The sequence below is a fragment of the Argentina anserina genome, chromosome 3 (assembly GCF_933775445.1).
Source record: "Argentina anserina chromosome 3, drPotAnse1.1, whole genome shotgun sequence".
NCBI classification, from domain to species: domain Eukaryota; kingdom Viridiplantae; phylum Streptophyta; class Magnoliopsida; order Rosales; family Rosaceae; genus Argentina; species Argentina anserina.
In genome coordinates, this window is record NC_065874.1 from 19746620 (window position 1) to 19773806 (window position 27187).

Genomic DNA, 27187 nt, shown 5'->3' on the forward strand with positions numbered 1-27187 from the left:
GCTACACTACTAGTGTCATATTAGTTATTGAAGTATTTGTGTTGTTTATTCTAAAACCATAACAAAATGTTTATTAAGCTTTTTTTCTATCATATTGTTCTTTTATAATATTTGTAATTAATTTTTTATTTTATATAATATATTTTTAAATATAAATATATATTATTTTATTATAACGCTTCTAAAACACAACTTCTTCCAAACAAATTCAAAAAAATCACGTCCACACTTTCAAACGCTTCGCTTCCACGTACCTGCACCCAATTCCATACAACTTAGTGTAAAACTCTAGAACCAGGGGTTGAATACAGCTTAAACTGTCTTCTTTTTTTTGTCTTTTTTTTCACTTTTAAATCCATACATAATACATATTCCAACTATATTATGATATAAAAAAATATTAAAAAAAAAGTAGAAATAGAATAGAGCCTCTTACATTGAACTCTTTTTTTTTTCGATACAATACATTGAAGAACATTAAATGTCCCCATTATAAAACCACACCAACAATTGAGGTATTAAATGGTAAAAACAAGCATTTACACCTTGATTCGAGTTTCATGCTTTCCGATGTTCCATGGAAAACACAAGTGACGACCTGTCGCTATAAATCTAGACAGAGAAAGAAGGCAACCAAGGAGACAAGAAAAGAAAACGGAAAAAGAATGAAGGTATAGCATCATGACAAAATTGAATTGATTACAAATATGACACCGATTTTATTTCATTTCTTGCATGTCCTCCTCGGTCTTCCAAACAACATCCTCCAAGCAGGTTGAGAGGTTTTTATAAAACTGCAAGAAAAAAGATGTTAGATTATTTGACCTTAGTAGTTAGTACCACTATTAGTCCAAATCAGTCTTCAAAAATAAAAAACCCTCTGGACCCAGAAAAAAAAAACGGTGGTATGAACTTTTTTACGAGCACCACAAGGCGTACAATTTAAAATAATTAAAAAATTTGAACAAAACTTTACCAACCAAATGATATCCCTCCTCAGATAGACAGATCAATAGTTAAACCATAAAATTATGGAGTAAATAATGAAATATGCATGATAAATCACGAGTGAAGTAACAAGAAAGTCATCACAAGAGATTAAAGCAAGGAGTCCAGTATCAATGTCATATTTTACGATTCACGAACAGGTACTCACCTAGAAAAGGCAGCATGCATACAATGAAATTCAAGAGAAGAGAGAATACCTTGTGGAACTCCAATGTGTCCCCTTTAGCTTTTCTCACCTCAACCATATGAAGAGAAGGTGCAACTTGAAATACCTGATTAATGGCAAAGGTTAGTAAAAGCTGTATGACTGATAGCGATTGAAGAAGTTTAATCTCACTGTTGTGTACCTCAGTGGCAACATTAAGGTTTCCCTTTCTCCCAGCTTTCATGTTTTCTAGCCTCAACTGACAAAGGAAGTCACAGATTACAAAGTTACAAAGCTGATGTCTAAACTCCTAGACTCAGAACCTAGATGTCAATTGTATGAGTTCTCACCTTGTAATTTTTCTTCTGTACATCGAAACCAAGGGGCTTTGCAGCTTCCTCAATTTTATGAATTATCTCGTTAGCAGGGCATCTGGATGTGAATCTTGTTTCTCTCTTAAAACCCTGCAAAATAGTGGGAAAATTATAAACAAAACAAGATGACTAGCTAATACGTATATGCTCCTCACTATACCAAAATAAAGCAAACACAAAAACAAACGGAGAAAAAAAAGGTCTTAAAAGTCTTTGTAAAAATAAACACAACAAAGATTGTAACAAATTGAATCATCATCTGTGTTGCAGACATTCATCAGACCCTCAATCTTTCGTGTAAAACATAGAATTCTGTTATTAAAAAAAATTTATTCTGATCCAAGACTGAAATTTCAGTGTTTAGACCTTTTAAATTGCAATGGGAATATGGATGTGCCTAATTCATGCCAGAAACCTACTAACAAGCTTACCTGTTCTACATCAAACAAATTCCCAAGGTTCAGCCCCTTTGACATTGAAATTAATTCAAAAGCATTCATAGCTGTTGGTTGTTCTTCCTTCTTTTCTGTTACATGGTGCTCCTGTCATAAGACCAAGAATTTGTGTCATAAAAGTTTGTAATAGCAGAAACTCATGAACTTCTAACATTCTTTAGAACCCAAAGATGTATGAAACTTCCTTCAGAAGAAAAAAAAATAGATGTATGAAACTTCAATCTTATGATAAGCAATTCAACATACTTCTGAATCCTTGAAAACAGCTTCTACATCATCCAAGTTTGTGTCTTCTTTTTCCTCAAACATAAGTGACTTGTAATCTTTCTTGAACCATTCATCTTCCAGAATTTCAAGAATAGTGATACGCTGCCATGGAACAGAAGAAATCTTTCAGTGTAACTATATTTATTAATTTAGGAATTTACATGCGCTAACATTTGGTCATGAAGAATATGTAGTTATGGATGTTTATGTTGAATTTATACTCGGTTCACAACATCTTTCATTACAGTATTTCTGAACAAGTTCCTCCATAACAAGCCCAACGGGTTTCTTGTTGATGATAGTGATGATATTGGCTGTGACCTTGATACGGAGCTGGAGCTTCTAACTATGATGAATGCGCTAACTATGGATATGATGCCGGAAGTAGACCGATTTTATATCACCCTTCAATTCGAATTAGCAAAAGCAATGTCTCCTTTTTAGACTACTGAGGCACTGCCCTGCAAAGTATGCTCTAAGTTTCGGCTCAGACTTCTAGTTTTTTATTTTATTTGGCACATGGTCAAAAAGATCTAATTATGCTCATGCAAAGTACTCAAACTAGGCTTCATGGTTTATGGTTTACCCATCTTAATATTATAATAAAAAAATCAAAGGAATGTTGATATTAAACATCCACAAACAATGAAGCCATGATAGAACATCAAACTAAACGGAATTAATAAAGTATGATTGGAAAGGAAAGAAAAATCATTTATTTTCTTTTTCTTGTCTTTCACTTAATAACTACAAAATATATTATAATAAAACTCAACTCTTAATGTGTCTTTAAGTATCTCAGATAGGTAAATAATAATTGTACTTAATTTTCTTGCGGTTATTTTCATCGTCTTAAGACTCGCCTTCAAAATGCTCTTACTTCGTGAGCTCAAAAAGAATTGGATAGATAAAAGAAAAGATGGAACATGTATGGCATATGGTCAAAAAACCCAATTATGAAACCGGAAATACCCCAAAACAAGAATGAATGTTGCAACATTGATACTCCAAGCAAGGTTGAAGTCATACTTTGCCATCTTAATTATATAATCCACCAACGTACTGAGAATGTTGCAAACTTATTTAGTGTATATCTTAATAAACAATACTATGCTATCAAAAAGATAAAAACCTTGCACTCACTTCTAAATCATTTTGATCATCACTATGTAGCACAATTGGGTTTAGCATAAAATTTATTATTCACATGATCATCAATCAATGTGACAGAGAAGCATTATAGACAGTGGAACAACAGTAGACATCAGATTTCATATATAAGAAGTGGTATGAGAGCCGCAAGTTTATCGACAGAAATTGTGTAAATGCTTACTGTCATCGGGTTGGGATCCAGAATTCGAGCTATTAGTTTCATGGCACCAAATGACAGCCATGGGGGACAAGTGAATTCACCTGCTGAGATCTGCCCATTAAGCGACAAAATGTAAACTGAGGATATACAAATGACAGATGGTTTAAGTATAGAAAAAGTTGAATGCTCACTTTTTTATAGAGGTTAATAAGATTAGAATCATCAAATGGCAAGTAACCTGCAAGCAGTACAAACAGTATCACTCCACATGACCACAAGTCTGCAGTTGCTCCATCATAGCCTCTATCATTAAGGACCTATACACAAAAAACAGTTGAGTTATCAAGGACCAAGAGTGTAGAAAAATTAGTATGCATAGACAAAGTTTGGCATGAAGAATTATTAACACCTCAGGAGCAACGTAATTTGGAGTTCCACAGGTAGTGTGAAGTAAGCCATCATCCTGCCAATTCAATCTTGGAGTAAGTAATAATGCTGGACCCAATATGCATGATGCAATTGGAAAAATAAGCCAAGCTAATTACAAAAATAGGTATATCAAAGTTTATGCCAGTGAAGAAAGTCTTATTTTATCGAAAACAAACACCTCTAAATTCCAGAAATTCTATTAAAATTGAACAGTGAAGATGTAACAAAATTTAGTTGCACATTTATGTTCAGCTTCCACACGACAGAGGTGAACAATTACCGCAACAAATGGGTACTTAGAAATGAATGGTAAGAACAAGTGGAATGCAGTTAACACTACTATTCATACCCTGACTTGTTGAGATAGTGCACTTAATCCAAAATCAGAAACTTTAAGGTTCCCATAGGCATCCAATAGCAAATTTTCTGGCTGCAAGAAATCACAAAAAAAATGAGTGTGATTTTAACTACCAATTTCCTATAGTCATTTGCAATATCAATTTCTGCAAAGGTCAAATACCTTCAGGTCTCTATGATAGACACCTCTGCTATGGCAGTAATCAACTGCATTAATAAGCTGTTGGAAATATCTACGTGCTTCATCCTCTCTCATCCGACCATTGTTTACCTTCAAAGCAAGTCTTCATGAGAAGATATGTAAAGCTTAACCAAATGATCAGGAGAGCTTGAATTTTTACATGAATAAGTGTCCAAGTAGAAACATGAGCGGAGAGAAAAACATTATAATTGAGGATCAACATTAAATTGGAATAGTTAAACAGCAGTCATAATTTACATGTGTTATTTGATTATTAAAGAACATAAGGGTTTAAGACTGAACAGGCAGAGACTTCAGGCACTCACAATTTTGTCAAAGAGCTCTCCCCCAGTAACAAACTCCATAACTATAAAAATCTTTGTCTTGCTTCCCATGACCTGAAAAAGCATAGATTTATACATAAAGAGAATGCAGTTTAAGAAAATCAACTCCAGAAACAGCCAATATGTTCTGCCAATTTTATTGATTTCTGCTTGAATTTATCTTTCCCCTACAAGTAAACTTCTCTAAGCCCTCCAGCACATTGTCTAATATTGCACATTCATCCTGTCAAGTATGTATCGTTTATTATAGTAGCAATCATGTTTACCAACCTTATGCTTGTTTTATATTGATTGTCATGCATGATCAGGATTGAACCAGAAGTGAACAGAAATAGTGAGTCATATTTGTCAACAGAGTGACGACCTTTAGAAAATAAAGAGCTGGTACTTGAGATAACTTGCTAGGTGGATATGGTGTGTGCATGCATAAGTGCAAATGAATGCAGAGAGAGAGAGAGAGAGAGAGAGAGACCTCATACAACTGAACAACATTTGGATGCTTAATCAGCTTCATTGTTGCGATTTCCCGTTTAATCTGTAACAACACATAGAATAGACCTTGATTTAATCTCAACGTCTAATAGTATACTTCCATGATTTTTTAAGTCTGTTCTGATCATTATAGGTCGCTTTGCAGGGAAGGATAGCCCCAAAAGTAATTTAATGCAGAAAAAATAAACAAAAAACAAAAATACTGAACTATCTAACACTCCTTTAGTACACAAAAATAGTATGGAACTAAAATCTGACATTAACAAGCCCCTAGTAATAAGAATCTCTGATAACTACATATTATTGAGCTGAAAATTAAGTTCTAAAAATTTGATCTGCCAAAACAACATCTAAAAAAACCTTCTACTTTAAAAATGGAATTGAGGAATGTAATTAGCCCAACAAGCACTATTGAGAATAATTTCTGACACGATTATATGCTGTTTTTATCATCCCAATGATAAATAGAGAAGATCCACAAGAGAGAGAGAGAGAGAGAGAGGGAGGGAGGGAGGGAGGGTGTGTGTGTGAGAGATGCAATCAAGATCAAACTCATGCGGACCTGTTCAGCCATCTTGTGTTTGAGAACCTTCTCTTTGTCAAGAATCTTAAGAGCGACGGGTTCCCCAGTCTCAGAATTTCTAGCAAACTTGACTTTGGCAAACGTTCCCTCACCAATTGTCCTTCCCACCTCATATTTACCCACTCTACGCTTGATTTTGGGTTGATTCATTTTTGATTCAGCAATTGAAGTGTATGTCTGATCTTGCAGCTCTGTTGACTCTTAATGTAAACCCCCTGCAAATGGCCCATTTACAGTAAAACAGATATACACACATAAGTCATAATAGAAATCATTTCTCAAGTGGGTCTTTGTCCAAATCCTTAAGTGATGCTCAAAATGTGGTTGGAAACCTAATTTCGAGGAAACTCGAAGCAAGCAAGACTTGCATCTAGAAAGACCCTTAAATCTAGCTGACAAGCTAAACACCAAAATAAACATAAGACTGATAAACAAGCTAGTAGAGTTGAGATCCGAGAGCAGGCAGTATTGGTACCTGAAGAAGATGGTGCAGAATTGAGGACAATGAAATTGAACCCAGATGAGAACTGAATGAATGATTGATCCAATAGAAACAGAGTGAAACTAGTTAGTGGAGCAATTTATACATATGCATGAGTCGTGGAATTAATAATTGATAAGTAATAGAAAACTAATCACGTGGAAAAGACCGAGAGACCTGAAGATCAACTGTCGGAGAAGAATTGGCTGGCAGCTCAGCCTCGGCTGCTGAGTGCTGATTATTATGGCTGCAAGAAAAGAATTTGGCTTTTGAGTTGCTGAAAATCACCCAGACAGAAGAAGAAGAAAGCAACCAAGTGCTGCTATAAATTCATTTCAATTCGAAACGAAGATGGGAAGCAGAGAGAGAGAGAGAGCAGCGGGGCACCTACTCTGCTGCCTATCACACGCATTGTCCTTCTGTTGTGTTCTGCTCTGGACTATTTTATCCCTTTCCTCTTTTTGGGAATATTCTTCTTCCTTGCTTCTTTTAACCAACTTAATGTTATAAAAAATACCATCAAAGGACTATCCCTCGCCCTCTCTCCCAATTAAGGACAATCTAATATTTTTACTTAAATAATGCCACTTTTACATCAATTTATTTATTCATAAGTTATACCAAAACTATTCCTAGTTACATTTTTAGTCCAAATTTGTCTCTCTTTCTCTCAAACTATACGTCGACTCTCGACGACGACAGTCATTGACGACGTCGAAGCCTAGCTATCAGATCTCGACATCTCGCTGATGATGTCTTGCCGACAAATCTCGACGCCTTGTTGACAATGCCGGCGGTATATATCTCAATCTGCAGTACTTGCTCATCTGAATCGTCAAGGCGCGGGCCTCGTCCTCAAGCTTGACATTATAATCCATTGTTGCCACTAGGGGTGGCACTTTTCAAACTGAAAAACCAAGAACTAAGTCGAAAAAGCCGAACCAAAGCTGAAAAAACCGAATTGACAGAAAAACCGAACCGAGAAAAAAAATCAGACCAAAACCGAGAAAAACCAACTGAATTTATATCAATACGTTGTAGTTTTGCGAAGCATATATTATATATATATATATATATATATATATATATATGGCCCCTAAAGAAACCCTAGCCTCCTTGTTCTGTTTCTCCCCTCAATCCCTCACCGCTTCACCCCTCGACCTCGCATCAATTTCTCTACAAAATCCCCAACTTTCTTTCTTCCTCGACCCGACGGTGCTCTCTCTCTCTCTCTCTCTCTCTCTCTCTCTCTCTCTCTCTCTCTACTAGTAAACTGATTAGTTTCACGGTAGTCCATATGTTTTTCAATTATGGATTCGCTTGCTTTAGTTTTTCTGATTGATAATTGTTTCTTTTTTTTTCTGCTATATTTGGTGTTTGGAGTGCGATTTAGGGGCTGCCTTTCTCATGTAATGCTACCCAGTTACTGTATTTGAGAACTTGGTGGTTTCTGGCATTATTGATCGAGTGAATTTGCTAAGTGGTTCCTAGGTTTTCGTCTGTACTATTGGCTTATGCAATCCAAGCTTTTGATATTTACTTACTGTGTTTTAATTTGTCTTCGGTTGATATAACAACTTCGTTTTCTTTTGCAGGTTCATTTTGGTGCTCTTTTGTTTTGTTTTTTTTGTTCCGACTGCTTTCTAGAGGTAATTTGTTTTCAAGCTTTGACAAGTCTGTCTACTTATTTACTTTATGAGATGCAGTTTTGATTGTATTGTAGTAAAACCCAGGTAAATAAATATGTATGGTCTTCTTTTACTTTCCTACTTATACTGCTTTGAACATTTCATGAAATATTAGTGAGCCCAAATATTCGATCCATATAGAATGTGATGTATTATCGTTTATCTGTAATGAAGCTCCTTTTATATATAATTGATATGCATTGTTCCGTAGATATTGATATGATGAAGATGCAAACTAGTGAATCTATGTGACTGAATAATTTGCTTGAGTCTATCATCTTTGTTACCACACTACTGCTAATTAACTATGAATGATTACAGGAAAATCATTAATGATAAAAATAAACTCATGCAGCCTACATGTGTGGTAACAGATTTATAGTCTCACTCTATCAATTCATAGTGTGAATTGATATTAAGTATTCAGATTTAGCCAATTGTCGGTTAATAAGTATTCAGCTGCCATGAGGCAATGATTATCTTGTCCATTTAATTGTATAATTTAGGCCCTAATATTCTCTCTGCTTGGTGTGTGATATCACTGATATGGCTTATTAGTGATCAATATTTTTCTCATATATTTCCATATTTACTACTAATACCTTTCCTTTTCCAGGGAACAGCGAGGCTATAAAACCAGGCAAATATTCAAAAATGTTACCAGAGGATGAGGACTAGTCCCTCGGTGAGGAAGATGATGAGGGGGTGAAACTAATCAAGTTATGTGTGTGTGGTGCCTGTGGGGAAAGCTATGCTGCAAATGAATTCTAGATTTGTTGTGAACAGCATGTGTAATTTAATTTGGATTTCACCTAGCCTTTTCTGTATTGTTAGAACTTACATTTATAATCCTTATTTGTGTTTGTTGTTTACAGTTTTTTTCCAGAAATAATAGAACCGAAAATTTAAACCGAATGACCAGCTCAGTTCGGTTTCATTTTCAGTTATTGAAAAATTATAAACCGAACTCAACTGAACTGAAGTACAAATTCAGTTCAGTTTTCAGTTTTAGTCTAAACCCGAACCGATCAAACCGAATTACACCCCTAGTTGCCACCATCCTCGTGTCTTGAAGCTTCGGTGACCTGCAACGGAGGCCCGACGCCTCGATGACAAAGACTGATATGATTTGATCTGCAGCAGTCTTCGTCAAGTCGGCACCTTCCTCTAATCTCTGCAGCAGTCATCATTGGCCGAACCACCTTCATCCGAACCAAGTCCTATTTCTCAATCTTTATGTTTTATCTCTTCTACATTAGAGGAAGTATATGTTTATAACATATGGAGTAGCTTTTGATAATCGGTGTAGTAGCTTTTTTTGTACTAGCAATAGCTTTTGATTACAGGTGTAGTAGCCTTTAGTTGTATTGGCAATAGGTATTTAGGTCTCTGTAAGTATCTTTCCAATTCATTGATGGTATCTTTTCAACGTTATAATAGTATCTTTTTAACATTGACATAGGTTTTTTTTAGTACATCGTTGTAAAATTCGCTATAGTATATTGACAGTGTCTTTGTTTGTTGTTAGTATTACCTTTGTTCATCGTTGATAGTAGCTTTGTTTATCGTTGGTAGTGATGGTGATAATAGTTATGGTAGTAGCTTTTGTGTGGGTTGGTAGTATCTTTTGTGTGGCTCGGTAATAACTTTTGTGTAGCTCAATAGTACTTTGAGATCTCGTCGGAGGTTATATCACCAAAAGGTGGCTGGTTCAATTAGGATCTGAATTTGCTTTTGCTCAATTTGAATTGAGAATAGCAGTAATATTTTGCAGTTTTTGTAACATGATGACAAAACTACTGGTCGAGTATCTTTTACTATTGTTAGTAGTATATGTATTAACCCGAATTTTCAATACCATTTCTTTTAATTTCTCGGAAATTAATATAATGGTAATTTGATTAAATTCACATTTTACGCATTTTATTTTGTCGATATTTGAAGTAGAAATTAGTTTCGAGAGCCAATGATGTGTTATTTGATTAAGTTCATTTGTCCCAAGAGTTAACTTTTACTCCGTCACTCTTTTCTGAAAACTTCCTGCACGAAAGTCGTAGAGTTCGTCAAAACGAGTTCGTAGAAGCGCGGCACGCTTTAATCGGATTTGTATGTGGAAATTATCAGTAACGGAAGTTTGGTTTCCGATTTTGGAAAGAGTATAAAAGAAAGGAGAGGAGATTAGTAATTAAGAAAATCAGCTTTTTTCCAAAATCAACTCGGTTAATGTTCACCCGAGATCGGGTACTGTTCACCAGACTCAAAAATCTTCTTCGGCCGATTTCTCCACCGTCTAGCGTCGCCTCGTGTTGTGCCACCTATCAAACTAACGGGCTCAATGATCTCCATCTTTTGAGCTACACTTTGCATGGTGGCGACAACCACACACGATGTAGTAACCGCCAGAAGGTACTGTTGTGTTGGCACCGCCTCCTCCGGCAACCATAGCTCGATATTCTTGGAGGGTTTTGCTTGTCTCAGTTCGAGTAACATTCCAACAAAATAAATCGAATCAAATCGAAGTGTAAGTACTCGAATTAAGAATTTCAATTTTCTAAGGTCTGTAAATAGTGCCGATTTTATGTTCTTTGTTGATTGGATTATTTAGGCTTGGTTTTAGACTTTCTTGTCAACTAGAAAGTTGTTGGAAATGTTGTTTAAATTGTGGTATGAATTTTGGTAATCATTGGTTGTCACGGGAAAAAGTGGTGGTGCCGCCACTGTCAACGGCGTGTGGCGGCGTGTAGGGTAAAGTTTCGAAGTAACGGTTTACAACATTGTGATGTGCTCGTCGATACGAGCGTTTACATAGGTTATTTGCATGTGTTAGGTTAATTCTTGAGTTAGTTAGTTGTTTTTAACGATTTGGTCTTTGAGTGATTTGGAGTTTGTGAGGAAATGAGGGAGTGAGATATTAGTATTAGTGAGTTTGGAAGTTCCTTAAGGCATTTTGAGTGGTTTTGGTGGTAGAGAGAGAGAGAGAGAGAGAGAGAGAGAGAGAGAGAGAGAGAGAGAGAGAGAGAGAGAGAGAGAGAGAGAGAGAGAGAAAGAGCACCATGCTCTTTGGAATGCTTAGAAAGTTCTGTGGGGTTAAATTAGTTAAACTTTGAGATTATGTTTTACTAAGTGATTTTCTTGTCACTTATGTGTTTCGTATATGGTGAACTAGAAGTTGGAAAAAGCAATAAGGTGAGTAACCCTCACCTTTTTCAACGTTACCCTTAGCGGTGACTAAGTTAATTATACTTACGCTTCTTTAAGTAAGAATTAATGTTTTAATTATTGTAGTGCGATATTGAATATAAATGGAGGTAAGTATAGGTGCATTTAAATGGTAAAATCTGTGCACATATATTTTCTTTCATTATGTAAGTTGCAAGTTTATGTTGTTATGTCTATTATGGTTTGAGATATTGTGTGATTTTATTGGATTATATTGTGAGGATGGGACCGAGAGGAAATAAAATGTACCTCTTGGTAAAATGGAGGTTTGTGAATGGAATAACTGTATAGTTGAAGTGTTGTTTGCTTGGGTTGGTCGGAAGGGAAGAAAATATACATTCCGACATAGATTGTTGATATTGTGATTGTCTATGTGTTATTTGGCTACAAGAGAATAAAATGTACCTTTCGGCAATATTGTGTGTTTGTGTGATGTTGCCCAAGTGGCATGTGGTGTGTGTCAAGTCGTTTTGTCTTGTGGCAGCTAAAATGAAATTGTTTAGTGATTGTGGAGGAAGGGACCGGTAAAATAGATTTGTATGTGGATGTGGTTGATTTGGTGGTGTCGTCTTATTTGGGTTAGCATAGTCCTAGGATCATTAACCATTTAAAAATCATCTTTTAAATATTTTTTATTTTAAAAATATATAGACTTGATCGACTACGGTTCGTGGGTAAGTAAAATTAGATTTTATTAAAATGGTTTCAAAAGATTGATGATTAGGGGCTATGTTAATTATTGAGTAGCTTGTAGTTGATGTCATTGGATGTATGTGCGATGTCAGCTTCTTATTTCTTATTTTTTATTTCTTATCTATATGTTTAAGTGATTTCCTGAACTAGACTTTTATGCAGGAATCACTATTCATTCTTTTGTGTTTGTCTTCTATATGGTGAATTCCTGAACTACGTTATTATACAGGAATCATTACCCTTCTCTTATATTTTCTTGTGTAAGTGTAATCTCCTGGATTAAATTTTATGTAGGGATTATACCTATTGTATACTCCTATTTATTTGTTTCTTGAATTCCTTAACTATGCTTTCATGCAAGATTCGCTATTTGTTTTCTTTCTTTTCTTTGCGTGTGTGGGTGTGGTTGTGCTGTGTGGATTGGTTAGTGTATTACAATATATCATAGGTTGGATTGATATGTTGTACGTGTGGTTTTAACATTCGAGTTATGTTAAAATGTGTTTCTGGTCTTCGAACTGGGTGATTGTTTCTAGTCTTCGGACTTTGTTCTTTTTATGGGTGCGATGTGAGTGTCGTAGTAACCTAGAAATGGTGTGCGTGAGTTGATATTGTTGTGAGATATATGATAATGTTGTCTTGAGAAATATGATGATGTTGTTGTGAGATATATTATTGATGTTGTTGTCATGTGATAAATGTTGACGATAGACATTACTGTTGTTGTATATTTGGGGAGTATTCATGTTTAGTTTACTCATACCAGCTGTGAAGCTGACTAGGTTTGTGTTTGCAATCCCATGGTGCAGTGGAAATAGTTTTGCTTTTGTTTTTATTCTTTCCAAACACTAAAACCCAACTTTGGACCAATTATATTGTGGTTGAAATTCTGACCCAAAAAGATTGAAGTTGTGGTTGAAATAGAATAATAGTCTATTTATCTTAGATTTTTTTATGTCAATGTCATGCAAGATTTTTTTCAATAAACAACATAAAGATACCACACCCTATAGGGCCGGCAATAAGAGATATCCCTTATAACTCTCCATACCTAGAAACCTAGAGTTAAAGGGCCAAATATGCACCCACCTTTTCAAGACAGTTTATAGCACATAATTTCAATACTTAGAAGGACATAGAAGAAGAATAAAAGTTACAACCATATCCCCCAAGTATGGTGACTAATTCCTCAAACAAAAAACCAAAATGTCACATCTCCCTTTTAGAGAGGAAAAGAGAAGAAATGGGACATGACATAGCGGAAGCATCGCAACACTCTGAAGAAAAGCCCAAAAGGCTCAACTTGAAGGTAATATTGGTACCCCAACCCATTGATGGTCAACATAGTGAAGACCCAACCCACCACACTCCAACAGAATGAACCCTAGAGAGCCCATTACTGAAGACCCAAGATTTAGAACCACCATGGAACAAAAATTCCATAATGTCGTTCTCACCTCGAACAAACACTCGTCGGTAACCATCGTCATCGGTCACACTAATTCTTCCTAGGAGAGTAACAGTCCCAACTTGCAACACCACCCGATTTATGGATGGTAACACACCATAGCCAATTTTGCATTCACTGTCACTTCCTAGATCTCTAGCGACCGCTAACCAACATGAGGAAATTGGCAAGAGATTGAAGTCATCCTCCTTGCCAACTAACGCAACATGCGTCTCCAAAATCGCACCGCCATCCACCTTCAACAAGTTGTTATTATCGTTGTAAACGAGTCCCTTAACCCCGACAGTGATTGAACCAAGAAGTCGCCACGGCCAAGGATCCAAAGATCCGCCAACTATCCTCGTCATGCTCAGACTCAATCCCGCCTTTAAGCCCACGGCAAAACCACCGCCATTGCTAACAGTCATCACCGCTACCAAAAAGCCAAATAACCATAAAGAAAGGGGACTGAAAAAGCCACCCGCAGACCAACCAAAATGATGAGGAGAAAAGGCCCATCGATTAAGGGATTCACCATTGCCGACCGATTTTTTAGGATGTGTCGAGAGCCTATGCCGTCGAGAAAACCCTAATAGCGCTAGCATGAAAAAAAAAACAATTTCAAAATCAAAGTATAGTGGTTTAAGGTGTCTATTTATCTTAGATAATACTAGTGAATCATAAATCATAATAAAAATAAGTGGGAATAATAATTGAGAAAATGTCAATTTAGTACAAACGTAGTCCTCTCATTGCCCATTTGAATGACAAATTTGGTCCTAATACTACTTGATTAAATAGTACATTACAAAACCTATGATTTTGTAAACTTTCAAGACTATTTTACCTTTATTTCTTCATGAGTGTTTACAGAGATAAAGTTGATGAGAGATAACATTTTGCCGAAGCCTCGCCAGACTCATGTTACCGGTCGTTGGAATTCGGCCATCGGTGGTTGGACTTGGGTCCCCAATTGCTGGGTTCCAGCAACCATTCCTTAGACTCTGGCCACTGGCCATCAGTCTTCGAAATAATTACTGACTCACAGTAATGTTTATTAATAAATTATTGATCCCTAATGAACATGTTATATATTAATTCCAACTGTGGTGTATTATTGATATCTAGTAATTGTAAACAATAAATTATTAACCCCTAGTAACGTTCACTAATAAATTATTAACCACCAATAACGTCCAATAATAAATTACTAAGCCCAATAAACATGTTATTAGTGCTAAAATATCATATAAGTTATAACTGATGTCTAGTAACTCTGAACAATGAATTACTAACTCCTAGTAATCTGAATATAAACTTATTGTCCTTCAATAACCCCCAATAATAGATTACTGCTCTTCAATAGAATACTTATATTCACTTTATACCCCCCCCTTTCCTCCTAGGACACCCGCCTCTAAATCGATTGTCGTCTTCATCGAGGTTGGTCGACATCATCAAGATAGACAGCATCATTGAGGCAAGCAGGCCGCCCTGCGCCGCTTTATCGATATCGTCAAGGTTGGTAGGCGTCACGGAGACATTGACAGTGTGCTCTACGTTCGATACACACTAGCGGGAGTGTTGTGAAGAATTAGTTTTCATGTGTGCTTAGTCTACACATGAGTTAAATTATTGTACTTAGTTATTTTTCTAAGTCTTTTCTATGTAAGAATATGATCTCACATATGAAAGAAGGGACTAGGATCTCATGTATTCTCATATTTAGAGAAGCACACATTCTATTCAATAATATATAAATTGGATTCTCTAAAAGCCGCCTTAGAGCACGTTTTTTCATAACACTGATTTTTTATTTATAATTTGTGATGGCAAATTATAAGTTTCTTAAGAATATTAAATAATTATCTCTCTCTCTTTTTTTTGAAAGACAAATAGTTATGCCCAATAATTATCTCTTTATATATATTTAATGTTGCATTATATAAATCATCTTCCTTTTATGTGGCAAACATGCAATGTGCTTGATGAAGTCAAGAGCTTGGATATGTTGACTAACAGTTAAGTTGGAGCTTTATATATATATAAACACACTAAAAACACTAAGTTTATAACGATGCGAGTTGGTGTGAATTATTAGTAGAATAAGAATGCATTAAATATAGCGTGTAGGAAATTGAATAATTGAGAGAAGCAATGCATGGTGGTTGATGGTGTTGCGAGGCGCAAGAGACTAAGGTCCATTTGTTTATGTGTTGTGCTCTTTCCTTCTTGCGATTGACTGACGAACGCTATTGGTCCCATTTTCATACTACTTAATGTCTTCCATCGCGTGTCCATGTCCATTTCCATTTCTATCTTTTTCTTTGATGTATTTATCTATCGATACATCAAGCAAACTAATACCATACTGTAGAAAGCTTGTTATACTATTAAACATGAGCATGGAGTCACCTACAAATTTTGTGGCATATGTTTAACTCACTTCTCATTCATATTCCAAATAAGTGAACATTCTAGTAGTCTAATTAGTGATATCAGTGGAATGCTTATTTTCCTTATTTTTATTGTTTTTTCTCCGGTTCCAATAAAATTGAACAACTCTTTCAATCTCTTTTTCTCAGCTCTCAAATCATTCCATATTTCTTATTGGAGCAGGGGGTGTGTTTAGGGATGAGATTGGCTGTTGACAGGGTGAGTTTATGGGGAACATTGGGACTGGAGAGGTCCTGCAAGCTGAGGCTTGGGGCTTGTTCCATGGTCTACACCTAGCTCATAGCTTAAAGATTTCAAGACTGGAAGTTGAATCTGATTTTTAGTGCTTATCAATCTTCTTCAACGTGATAATATTGATATGCATCCTCTTGGGACCTTGATTATGAACTGCATAAACTTGATGTGTGCTTTTAACTTTAATAATGTGAAACATGTCCACAGAGAGGGGAATATGATAGTTGATATCCTTGCTAAGCATAATACCTCTAACGATAGAGAAATACGTATCTTACATGACCCTCCTACGCTGATTTCCGATGCTCTGCTGGATGACATTGTTAGTCTTTCTAGAGCTAGAGAGTTTATGGCTTATAGCTCTAGCTAATTTCTTCGTTGCTTTCTTTTGCTTGGGCTAATGGCCCATTTGTACCAAAAACAAATCATTCCATATTTCTTGGACTCGCAAATCCGAATATACCGTCTTAATTCCACTTGGTTTAAATGGATTCGACTATTTTAGTAGAACTAGTAATCAATCACACACAGTAGATGGAGGCTTAATATGTTGTTGAACTTGAAAGTAATTGTTTGACAAACGCGACCAAGATTGCCAAAGACGTGTTTGTCATATCAGTAATACATCTGATTGAATTAGAATCAGAATTTAGAGAAGAAAAAAAAACTATGGATCCACTGAAAAAGAAAATTCAACAATAAACATCCTCTAATACCACACAAGAATTTCATCTAGGTCCAACATAGAACTAAGTTCTCTGTATTGTCATAAAGCGGTTTAGTTACGCTCCACAATACTAAGCATCTATACTAAAAGGCTCATAATCACATGTATTCACAGATCACCAAACATGTTGACCTCAAACAGGTAATGAAGTTGAAACTCAACTGACCCATGACATTACAACAAACGAAAATGGCACCACACAGACTGAGGTCATGAGCAAAATGTATCTAATCATTCTCAATATACTCGGTTACCTATTGTTTGGTAAAGAGACCTCAGCTGCGTGTTCCATTTATCTACGGCAGCATACTTCTTCATTCCCTTTGACCTGCAGTGTGTGCCAATGAATCAGCAACAATCATTTAAAAAAATAATTAAATTTCCTTCCTATAATGCCTGAACTAAAAAGAATTGCACTAGAGCAAACAGACCTGTCGCCACGCTCTAAGAGCCGGTTCACTTGATCAATATGTCCATCAATTCGGTTATCCAATATTAGTGAAACCAATAGCTGCTCAACATCTTTCTCAGGGACATTGAGTTCCTGAATGTCAAATCAGTTTCATAAGTTACCAGGTGATATGACAATGCTTTAGCGCTAGCAATACCATAACTAAAGCACTTAATTGTTTCGAAGAAATTTATATTTAAGCAAGTACAATAGTGCATTGTCTACAAGTCAAAAGCATAAAGTTTGAGTTCACCTTGGATATGAAGGGAATTCGGATTCGCGTATACGGCTTGATTAGTTTAAGCAGAACTTGAGTTCTAACATTCTTCAACAAATCTTCAATATAGTTTCGAATGAATGGATCATCCATAATTGTCCTCCTATTACTCTGAAGAAAATAGAAGCAGAAACTTAATTGAGGGAAGCAAGGCAGAAAGGAAGAGGTTTACATCACAAACAGTGGACAAATTGGCACCACAAATAGGGCACAAATGCTACACCTTGAGAATTTTCTCAAACTCCAAGATCTCATTTCGTTGATATGCTGCTATCAGATTTGTCATTGCCAAGATCTCAGGATCATTTTTATACCTGTGTAATAGAAATAGTCGAGACGGCAGAAAGGAGAATACTAGAAAGAAAATGAGTCTTTTCACAACTTACGGCTTTGCTTCTTGACCATCAAATGGATTAACCTCAGACTCCATCAGCATATTAGCCAGAACTAAATACCTGCCATTCAAGGCATATTGAAGATCGAGATATTAATACAAGATAGGAACTACTTTTTTTTTTGGTGAACAATAAGTACAGATAGAGGAATATATCCATATATTACATGCATTGTAAATACAACCTAACCCCCAGTTTATCAGCTGAGAGACAACCACAAGACACTTTTATATCCATCAAGAAAAATAATAATTGCACGTTGTAGTAGTCCTCAATTTTAAACTAATTTGCATCCAAAAGTAATTAGAAGCATCGGCAAGTAGCAGTGGCCGTCATTCTCAACACTCTTTAACAGTGAAAGCTTGAATTTGCAGCCCTACCAGGCTACCATAGACAATTTGAGCTTAAAAACAATAGCTACTAAAACTAATCAATCACACAAATATTTTAAACAAGGGGCATATGTAAAATGAGGACTAATTGCCTAATATCCCAAAAAAAAGGCACCCATGATCCAAATGCCTTCCAGTGAATCAAGTAAAAGCATCTTCATTACTTTCCTCTATTAGATGATGCATTGAACTTATAATATAACCTCATAGCTAATCACTACTTATAGTATGACTTCAAAGTTAAGGTGTGCTGCTGATGTTTCAAACCACCAGGAGGCCTATGACCATTTGTTGATGGAACGCCAACAATTGTACATAATTATATTCAAATAATTAAAAAAAAACACAGAAAGGGAAGAGAGAGAGAGAGAGAGAGAGAGAGAGAGAGAGAGAGAGAGGGAGAGAGAGAGAGAAGGCCAGGCATTTATAATTATATTAAATTGAAAGACAAATAATGGCAGCAGAGAACATACTTCAAGCACTGAATACGCCTCTGGTTCCCAGCTTCATCATAGTTCTTAAAAGCTTCAAAAAAGTCTGTTGCAGCTTCTGCCCATTGACGCTCAGCCATATGCATCTTACCGCCACACTCACGAATAATTCCCATGATCCTAGGATGAGGAATTGCTGACTTGATTGCAAGAGCTTTTTGGTATAATTGCTGCAATTGATTACAGTCAGATGCTGCTTGACTGCTTGAGCATAGAGGTAAACAGAAGCACCAAAAGTACAGAATTTATGGAGTGTAAACACAGATAAAACATTACAACAACAAAGATGGTGGCCCATATTGTGTGTTTTCGGAATATAGTAACTAATGTGATCTATGTATAAAGAAGTGTTTCTGTAATAGTAACTGCCAATGATCCATTATTTTGTCTTTTTTATATCAATAAAGTGCTTCTGTAATAGTAAGGCCTGACACCCAGTTTATACCTCATCAAGATCAATATTAATGGAAGAATCAAAAACCTTTGTGGCTTAAAAGATTGATTTATTTCAATGTACCAAATATATCTGCCTCAATTTGTACAATTGTAACCTCCTGGCTGCCATATATTTGTTGCAGATAAACCTGAAGGTTGGGGGACATGGTTTGGTATTTCCCTTTACATAAAATCACTGGTGAAGGTGGGCCTAAATCTGTCATTATAGGGCGGCCGCATATCGATAGGTGCCCCTGCACATTGTTACTAAGGGAACAGGTGACCCTTGCAGTTAATGGCATGTCTTTCAACAAAGAATTGCACCTCTTTGTTTCACACTATGTTGCACAGATACGGGTACAAGTATCCATATCTGCCACGACATGATACGTGATAAAAGTCTCCATTTAGTTTTTAGCCTCCATTGATTTTTGGTAATATTTTTTTTCATTTGCACATTTTCACCATAAGCTACTGTGTGCAAAGCAAACAGGATAAGAAGAAGAGAATGTACGGATACAAAAGCAGAAGAACTGAAGTTCTGGATATAATTCGGTTTTTGAGGGGGAAATGTCTGTACTACCCGACACATCCAAACTAATTACAAAATTATGCATCCAAGCCACATCCAAATAGTGGGTTGTCGGATATGCATATACAATGTAAACCACAAGAAAGAGAACTCTAAATGCCAAACCATAACAAAATATATATAACTGCAAAATATGTATATCATATTCTATTTATTCTTTAAGAAATTGATTAAATTGTTCATATATGTTGAAAAGTTGATTTTCATTTATTCTATTCTATCAAATATGCCAAAATTGCAATCCACCATCTGGCTTTAACATGTCCCAATTGCTCATAGACAAATGCTCATCAAAACTAATTTTGATCAAAGGATTCATAGAGGTTCTTTAACCAACCAGACCCTGGGACACCATAAACACCGTTAGATGTAACCACATATTGATGATGGACTACCAAACACTTTATACTAATCAATAAGTTTTTCTGAACTGCTAAAAATCAATCCACTGAGAAAAATCCATATGGTTACTGCAAATTGATAGATACAACAAGTTCATGTCAGGTCATATGTTCTATTCTAAGTTCAGTTTGAAAGAAACACATGCCCGCAATTGCAAAACTCTCAAATTCATTAGAAACTCGCATCAGAAAGATACTCACACGAGAATTGAACAGATACACAAATTGGAATAGTAAAGATACGCAAACGATAGAAAGATACTCAGTTTGAAAGAAACACACGCCCACACTTGCAAAATTCTCAAATTCAATAGAAACTCTCATTAGAAAGCCGTACAGAAAGATACACAAACGAGAATTGAAAATATACTCAAATTAGAATAGTAAAGATACGCACACGATATAAAGATACTCAGTTGGAATGAAACACACGCCCACACTTGCAAAATTCTCAAATTGAACAGAAACACGCATCACAAAGCCGTTCAAAATGATACTCAAACGAGAATTCAAAAGATACAGAAATTGGAATAGTAAAGATACTCAAACGATAGAAAGATACTCAGTTGGAAAGAAACACACGCCCACACTTGCAAAACACTAAAATTTAATAGAAACTCGCATCAAAAAGCCGTTCAGAAAGATACTCAATCGAGAATTGAAAAGATACACAAATTGTTATACTAAAGATACGCAAACGATAGAAAGATACTCAGTTTGAAAGAAACACACGCCTACACTTGCAAAACTCTCAAATTCATTAGAAACTCGCATCAGAAAGCCGTACAGAATGATACTCAAACGAGAATTGAAAAGATACACAAATTGTTATAGTAAAGATACGCAAACGATAGAAAGATACTCAGTTTGAAAGAAAGAAACGCTCACACTGGAAAAACTCTCAAATTCAATAGAAACTCGCATCAGAAAGCCGTTCAGAAAGATACTCAAACGAGAATTGAAAAGATACTCAAATTGGAATAGTAAATATACTCAAACGATAGAAAGTACTCAGTTTGAAAGAAACACACGTCCACACTTGCAAAACTCTCAAATTCAATAGAAACTCGCATCAGAAAGCCTTACAGAAAGATACTCAAACGAGAATTGAAAAGATACACAAATTGGAATAGTAAAGATACGCAAACGATATAAAGATACTCAGTTGCAAAGAAACACACGCTTACACTTGCAAAACTCTCAAATTTAATAGAAACTCGCATCAGAAAGCCGTTCAGAAAGATACTCACACGAGAATTGAAATGATACACAAATTGGAATAGTAACGATACGCAAACGATAGAAAGATACTCTGTTTAAAAGAAACACACGCCCACACTTGCAAAACTCTCAAATTCATTAGAAACTCGCATCAGAAAGATACTCACACGAGAATTGAAATGATACACAAATTGGAATAGTAACGATACGCAAACGATAGAAAGATACTCTGTTTGAAAGAAACACACGCCCACACTTGCAAAACTCACAAATTCAATAGAAACTCGCATCAGAAAGCCGTTCAGAAAGATACTCACACGAGAATTGAAAAGATACTCACATTGGAATAGTAAAGATACGCCAACGATATAAAGATACTCATTTGGAAAGAAACACACGCCCACACTTGCAAAACTCTCAAATTCATTAGAAACTCGCATCAGAAAGATACTCATATGAGAATTGAAAAGATACACAAATTGGAATATTAAAGATACGCAAACGATAGAAAGATACTCAGTTTGAAAGAAACACACGCCCACATTTGCAAAACTCTCCAATTCAATAGAAACTCGCATCAGAAAGCCGTTCAGAAAGATACTCAAACGAGAATTGAAAAGATACACAAATTGGAATAGAAAAGATACGCAAACGATAGAAAGATACTCAGTTTGAAAGAAACACACGCCCACACTTGTAAAACTCTCAAATTCATTAGAAACTCGCATCAGAAAGATACTCACACGAGAATTGAAAAGATACTCAAATTGGAATATTAAAGATACGCCAACGATATAAAGATACTCAGTTGGAAAGAAACACACGCCCACACTTGCAAAAGTCTCAAATTGAACAGAAACACGCATCACAAAGCCGTTCAAAATGATACTCAAACGAGAATTCAAAAGATACAGAAAATTGGAATAGTGAAGATACTCAAACGATAGAAAGATACTCAGTTGGAAAGAAACACACGCCTACACTTGCAAAACTCTAAAATTTAATAGAAACTCGCATCAGAAAGCCGTTCAGAAAGATACTTAATCGAGAATTGAAAAGATACACAAATTGTTATAGTAAAGATACGCAAACGATAGAAAGATACTCAGTTTGAAAGAAACAGACGCCTACACTTGAAAAACTCTCAAATTCATTAGAAACTCGCATCAGAAAGCCGTACAGAATGATACTCAAACCAGAATTGAAAAGATACACAAATAGGAATAGTAAATATACTCAGTTTGAAAGAAACAAACGCCCACACTGGAAAAACTCTCAAATTCAATAGAAACTCGCATCAGAATGCCGTTCAGAAAGATACTCAAACGAGAATTGAAAAGATACTCAAATTGGAATAATAAATATACTCAAACGATAAAAAGATACTCAGTTTGAACGAAACACACGTCCACACTTGCAAAACTCTCAAATTCAATAGAAACTCGCATCAGAAAGCCTTACAGAAAGATACTCAAACGAGAATTGAAAAGATACACAAATTGGAATAGTAAAGATACGCAAACGATATAAAGATGCTCAGTTGCAAAGAAACACACGCCCACACTTGCAAAACTCTCAAATTCAATAGAAAAAACTCGCAACAGAAAGATACTCACACGAGTATTGAAAAGATACACAAATTGGAATAGTAAAGATATGCAAACGATAGAAAGATACTCAGTTTGAAAGAAACACACGCCCACACTGGCAAAACTCTCAAATTCAATAGAAACTCGCATCAGAAAGCCTTACAGAAAGATACTTAAACGAGAATTGAAAAGATACACAAATTGGAATAGTAAAGCTACGCAAACGATATAAAGATACTCAGTTGCAAAGTAACACACGCCCACACTTGCAAAACTCTCAAATTCACTAGAAATTCGCATCAGAAAGATACTCACACGAGAATTGAAAAGATACAGAAATTGGAATAGTAAAGATACGCAAACGATAGAAAGATACTCAGTTTGAAAGAAACACACGCCCACACTTGCAAAACTGTTAAATTCAATAGAAACTCGCATCAGAAAGCCGTTCAGAAAGATACTCAAACGAGAATTGAAAAGATACACAAATTGGAATAGTAAAGATACGCAAACGATATAAAGATACTCAGTTGCAAAGAAACACACGCCCACACTTGCAAAACTCTCAAATTCACTAGAAACTCGCATCAGAAAGATACTCACACGAGAATTGAAAAGATACAGAAATTGGAATAGTAAAGATACGCAAACGATAGAAAGATACTCAGTTTGAAAGAAACACACGCCCACACTTGCAAAATTGTCAAATTCAATAGAAACTCGCATCAGAAAGCCGTTCAGAAAGATACTCAAACGAGAATTGAAAAGATACACAAATTGGAATAGAAGAGATACGCAAACGATAGAAAGATACTCAGTTTGAAAGAAACACACGCCCACACTTGTAAAACTCTCAAATTCATTAGAAACTCGCATCAGAAAGATACTCACACGAGAATAGAAAAGATACTCAAATTGGAATATTAAAGATACGCCAACGATATAAAGATACTCAGTTGGAAAGAAACACACGTCCACACTTGCAAAACTCTCAAATTGAACAGAAATACGCATCACAAAGCCGTTCAAAATCATACTCAAACGAGAATTCAAAAGATACTCAAACGATAGAAAGATACTCAGTTGGAAAGAAACACACGCCCACACTTGCAAAACTCTAAAATTTAATAGAAAGCCGTTCAAAAAGATACTCAATCGAGAATTGAAAAGATACACAAATTGTTATAGTAAAGATACGCAAACGATACAAAGATACTCAGTTTGAAAGAAACAGACGCCTACACTTGAAAAACTCTCAAATTCATTAGAAACTCGCATCAGAAAGCCGTACAGAATGATACTCAAATGAGAATTGAAAAGATACACAAATAGGAATAGTAAAGATACTCAGTTTGAAAGAAACAAACGCCCACAGTGGAAAAACTCTCAAATTCAATAGAAACTCGCATCAGAAAGCCGTTCAGAAAGATACTCAAACGAGAATTGAAAAGATACTCAAATTGGAATAATAAAGATATACTCAAACGATAAAAAGATACTCAGTTTGAAAGAAACACACGCCCACACTTGCAAAACTCTCAAATTCAATAGAAACTCGCATTAGAAAGATACTCACACGAGAATTGAAAAGATACTCAAATTGGAATATTAAAGATACGCCAACGATATAAAGATACTCAGTTGGAAAGAAACACACGCCCACACTTGCAAAACTCTCAAATTGAACAGAAACACGCATCACAAAGCCGTTCAAAATGATACTCAAACGAGAATTCAAAAGATACTCAAACGATAGAAAGATACTCAGTTGGAAAGAAACACACGCCCACACTTGCAAAACTCTAAAATTTAATAGAAACTCGCATCAGAAAATTGGAATAGTGAAGATACTCAAACGATAGAAAGATACTCAGTTGGAAAGAAACACACGCCCACACTTGCAAAACTCTAAAATTTAATAGAAACTCGCATCAGAAAGCCGTTCAGAAAGATACTTAATCGAGAATTGAAAAGATACACAAATTGTTATAGTAAAGATACGCAAACGATAGAAATATACTCAGTTTAAAAAAAAACAGACGCCTACACTTGAAAAACTCTCAAATTCATTAGAAACTCGCATCAGAAAGCCGTTCAGAAAGATACTCAAACGAGAATTGAAAAGATACTCAAATTGGAATAGTAAATATACTCAAAGGATAAAAAGATACTCAGTTTGAAAGAAACACACGTGCACACTTGCAAAACTCTCAAATTCAATAGAAACTCGCATCAGAAAGCCTTACAGAAAGATACTCAAACGAGAATTGAAAAGATACACAAATTGGAATAGTAAAGATACGCAAACGATATAAAGATACTCAGTTGCAAAGAAACACACGCCCACACTTGCAAAACTCTCAAATTCAATAGAAACTCGCATCAGAAAGATACTCACACGAGTATTGAAAAGATACACAAATTGGAATAGTAAAGATATGCAAACGATAGAAAGATACTCAGTTTGAAAGAAACACACGCCCACACTTGCAAAACTCTCAAATTCAATAGAAACTCGCATCAGAAAACCGTTCAGAAAGATACTCAATCGAGAATTGAAAAGATACATAAATTGTTATAGTAATGATACGAAACGATAGAAAGATAGTCAGTTTGAAAGAAACACACGCCTACACTTGAAAAACTCTCAAATTCATTAGAAACTCGCCTCAGAAAGCCGTACAGAATGATACTCAAACAAGAATTGAAAAGATACAAAAATAGGAATAGTAAAAATACTCAGTTTGATAGAAACACACGCCCACACTTGCAAAACTCTCAAATTCAATAGAAACTCGCATCAGAAAGCCGTTCAGAAAGATACTCACACGAGAATTGAAAAGATACTCAAATTGGAATAGTAAAGATACGGAAACGATATAAAGATACTCAGTTGGAAAGAAACACACGCCCACACTTGCAAAACTCTCAAATTCAATAGAAACTCGCATTAGAAAGATACTCACACGAGTATTGAAAGGATACACAAATTGGAATAGTAAAGATATGCAAACGATAGAAAGATACTCAGTTTGAAAGAAACACACGCCCACACTTGCAGAACTCTCAAATTCAATAGAAACTCGCATCACAAAGCCGTTCAGAAAGATACTCAATCGAGAATTGAAAAAATACATAAATTGTTATAGTAAAGATACGAAACGATAGAAAGATACTCAGTTTGAAAGAAACACACGCCTACACTTGAAAAACTCTGAAATTCATTAGAAACTCGCATCAGAAAGCCGTACAGAATGATACTCAAACGAGAATTGAAAAGATACACAAATAGGAATAGTAAAAATACTCAGTTTAAAGAAACACACGCCCACACTTGCAAGACTCCCAAACACAATAGAAACTCGCATCAGAAAGCCGTTCAGAAGGATACTAACACGAGAATTGAAAAGATACACAAATTGGAATAGTAAAGATACGCAAACGATATAAAGATACTCAGTTGGAAAGAAACACACGCCCACACTTGCAAAACTCTCAAATACAATAGAAACTCGCATCAGAAAGCCGTTTAGAAAGATACTCAAACGAGAACTGAAAAGATACACAAATTGGAATAGTAAAGATACGCAAACGATATAAAGATACTCAGTTGGAATGAAACACACGCCCACACTTGCAAAACTCTCAAATTCATTAGAAACTCGCATCAGAAAGATAATCACACGAGAATTGAACAAATACACAAATCGGAATAGTAAAAATACGCAAACGATAGAAAGATACTCAGTTTGAAAGAAACACACACATACACTTGCAAAACTCTCAAATACAATAGAAACTCGCATCAGAAAGCCGTTTAGAAAGATACTCTCACGAGAATTGAAAAGATACACAAATTGGAATAGTAAAGAGAGGCAAACGATAGAAAGATACTCAGTTGGAAAGAAACACACGCCCACACTTGCAAAACTCTCAAATTGAACAGAAACACGCATCACAAAGCCGTTCAAAATGATACTCAAACGAGAATTCAAAAGATACAGAAAATTGGAATAGTGAAGATACTCAAACGATAGAAAGATACTCAGT

The 27187-nt window shown here is 35.6% G+C and overlaps 2 protein-coding genes and 1 long non-coding RNA gene across 4 annotated transcripts; 1 reads left to right on the top strand and 2 right to left on the bottom strand.

Annotated features, from left to right (window-relative positions):
• Positions 1–414: 414 nt before the first annotated feature.
• Positions 415–6805, bottom strand: LOC126787826 (CBL-interacting serine/threonine-protein kinase 3). Its single transcript, XM_050513740.1, has 16 exons — positions 6606–6805; positions 6423–6474; positions 5927–6162; positions 5345–5407; positions 4855–4926; positions 4511–4618; positions 4340–4420; positions 3971–4024; positions 3753–3878; positions 3583–3672; positions 2229–2351; positions 1959–2069; positions 1504–1617; positions 1356–1412; positions 1206–1280; positions 415–794 (listed from the first exon to the last, which is right to left on the bottom strand). Exons 3-16 carry the CDS (start codon positions 6095–6097, stop codon positions 720–722), a joined length of 1320 nt encoding a protein of 439 aa, XP_050369697.1. The 5' UTR covers positions 6098–6162; positions 6423–6474; positions 6606–6805; the 3' UTR covers positions 415–719.
• Positions 6806–7529: 724 nt separating this feature from the next.
• LOC126787845 (uncharacterized) lies at positions 7530–9431 on the top strand. 2 transcript variants are annotated; one of them, XR_007671281.1, is made up of 3 exons: positions 7530–7643; positions 8024–8077; positions 8733–9431. It is a non-coding gene; the product is annotated as an uncharacterized LOC126787845 (long non-coding RNA). The 2 variants fall into 2 exon arrangements; XR_007671282.1 differs by lacking the exon at positions 7530–7643 and adding an exon at positions 7673–7919.
• Positions 9432–16793: 7362 nt separating this feature from the next.
• On the bottom strand, positions 16794–19084 carry LOC126787839 (COP9 signalosome complex subunit 2-like). The gene is made up of 6 exons (XM_050513753.1): positions 18882–19084; positions 18008–18076; positions 17845–17935; positions 17598–17732; positions 17325–17437; positions 16794–17221 (listed from the first exon to the last, which is right to left on the bottom strand). Exons 1-6 carry the CDS (start codon positions 19013–19015, stop codon positions 17131–17133), a joined length of 633 nt encoding a protein of 210 aa, XP_050369710.1. The 5' UTR covers positions 19016–19084; the 3' UTR covers positions 16794–17130.
• Positions 19085–27187: the final 8103 nt, after the last annotated feature.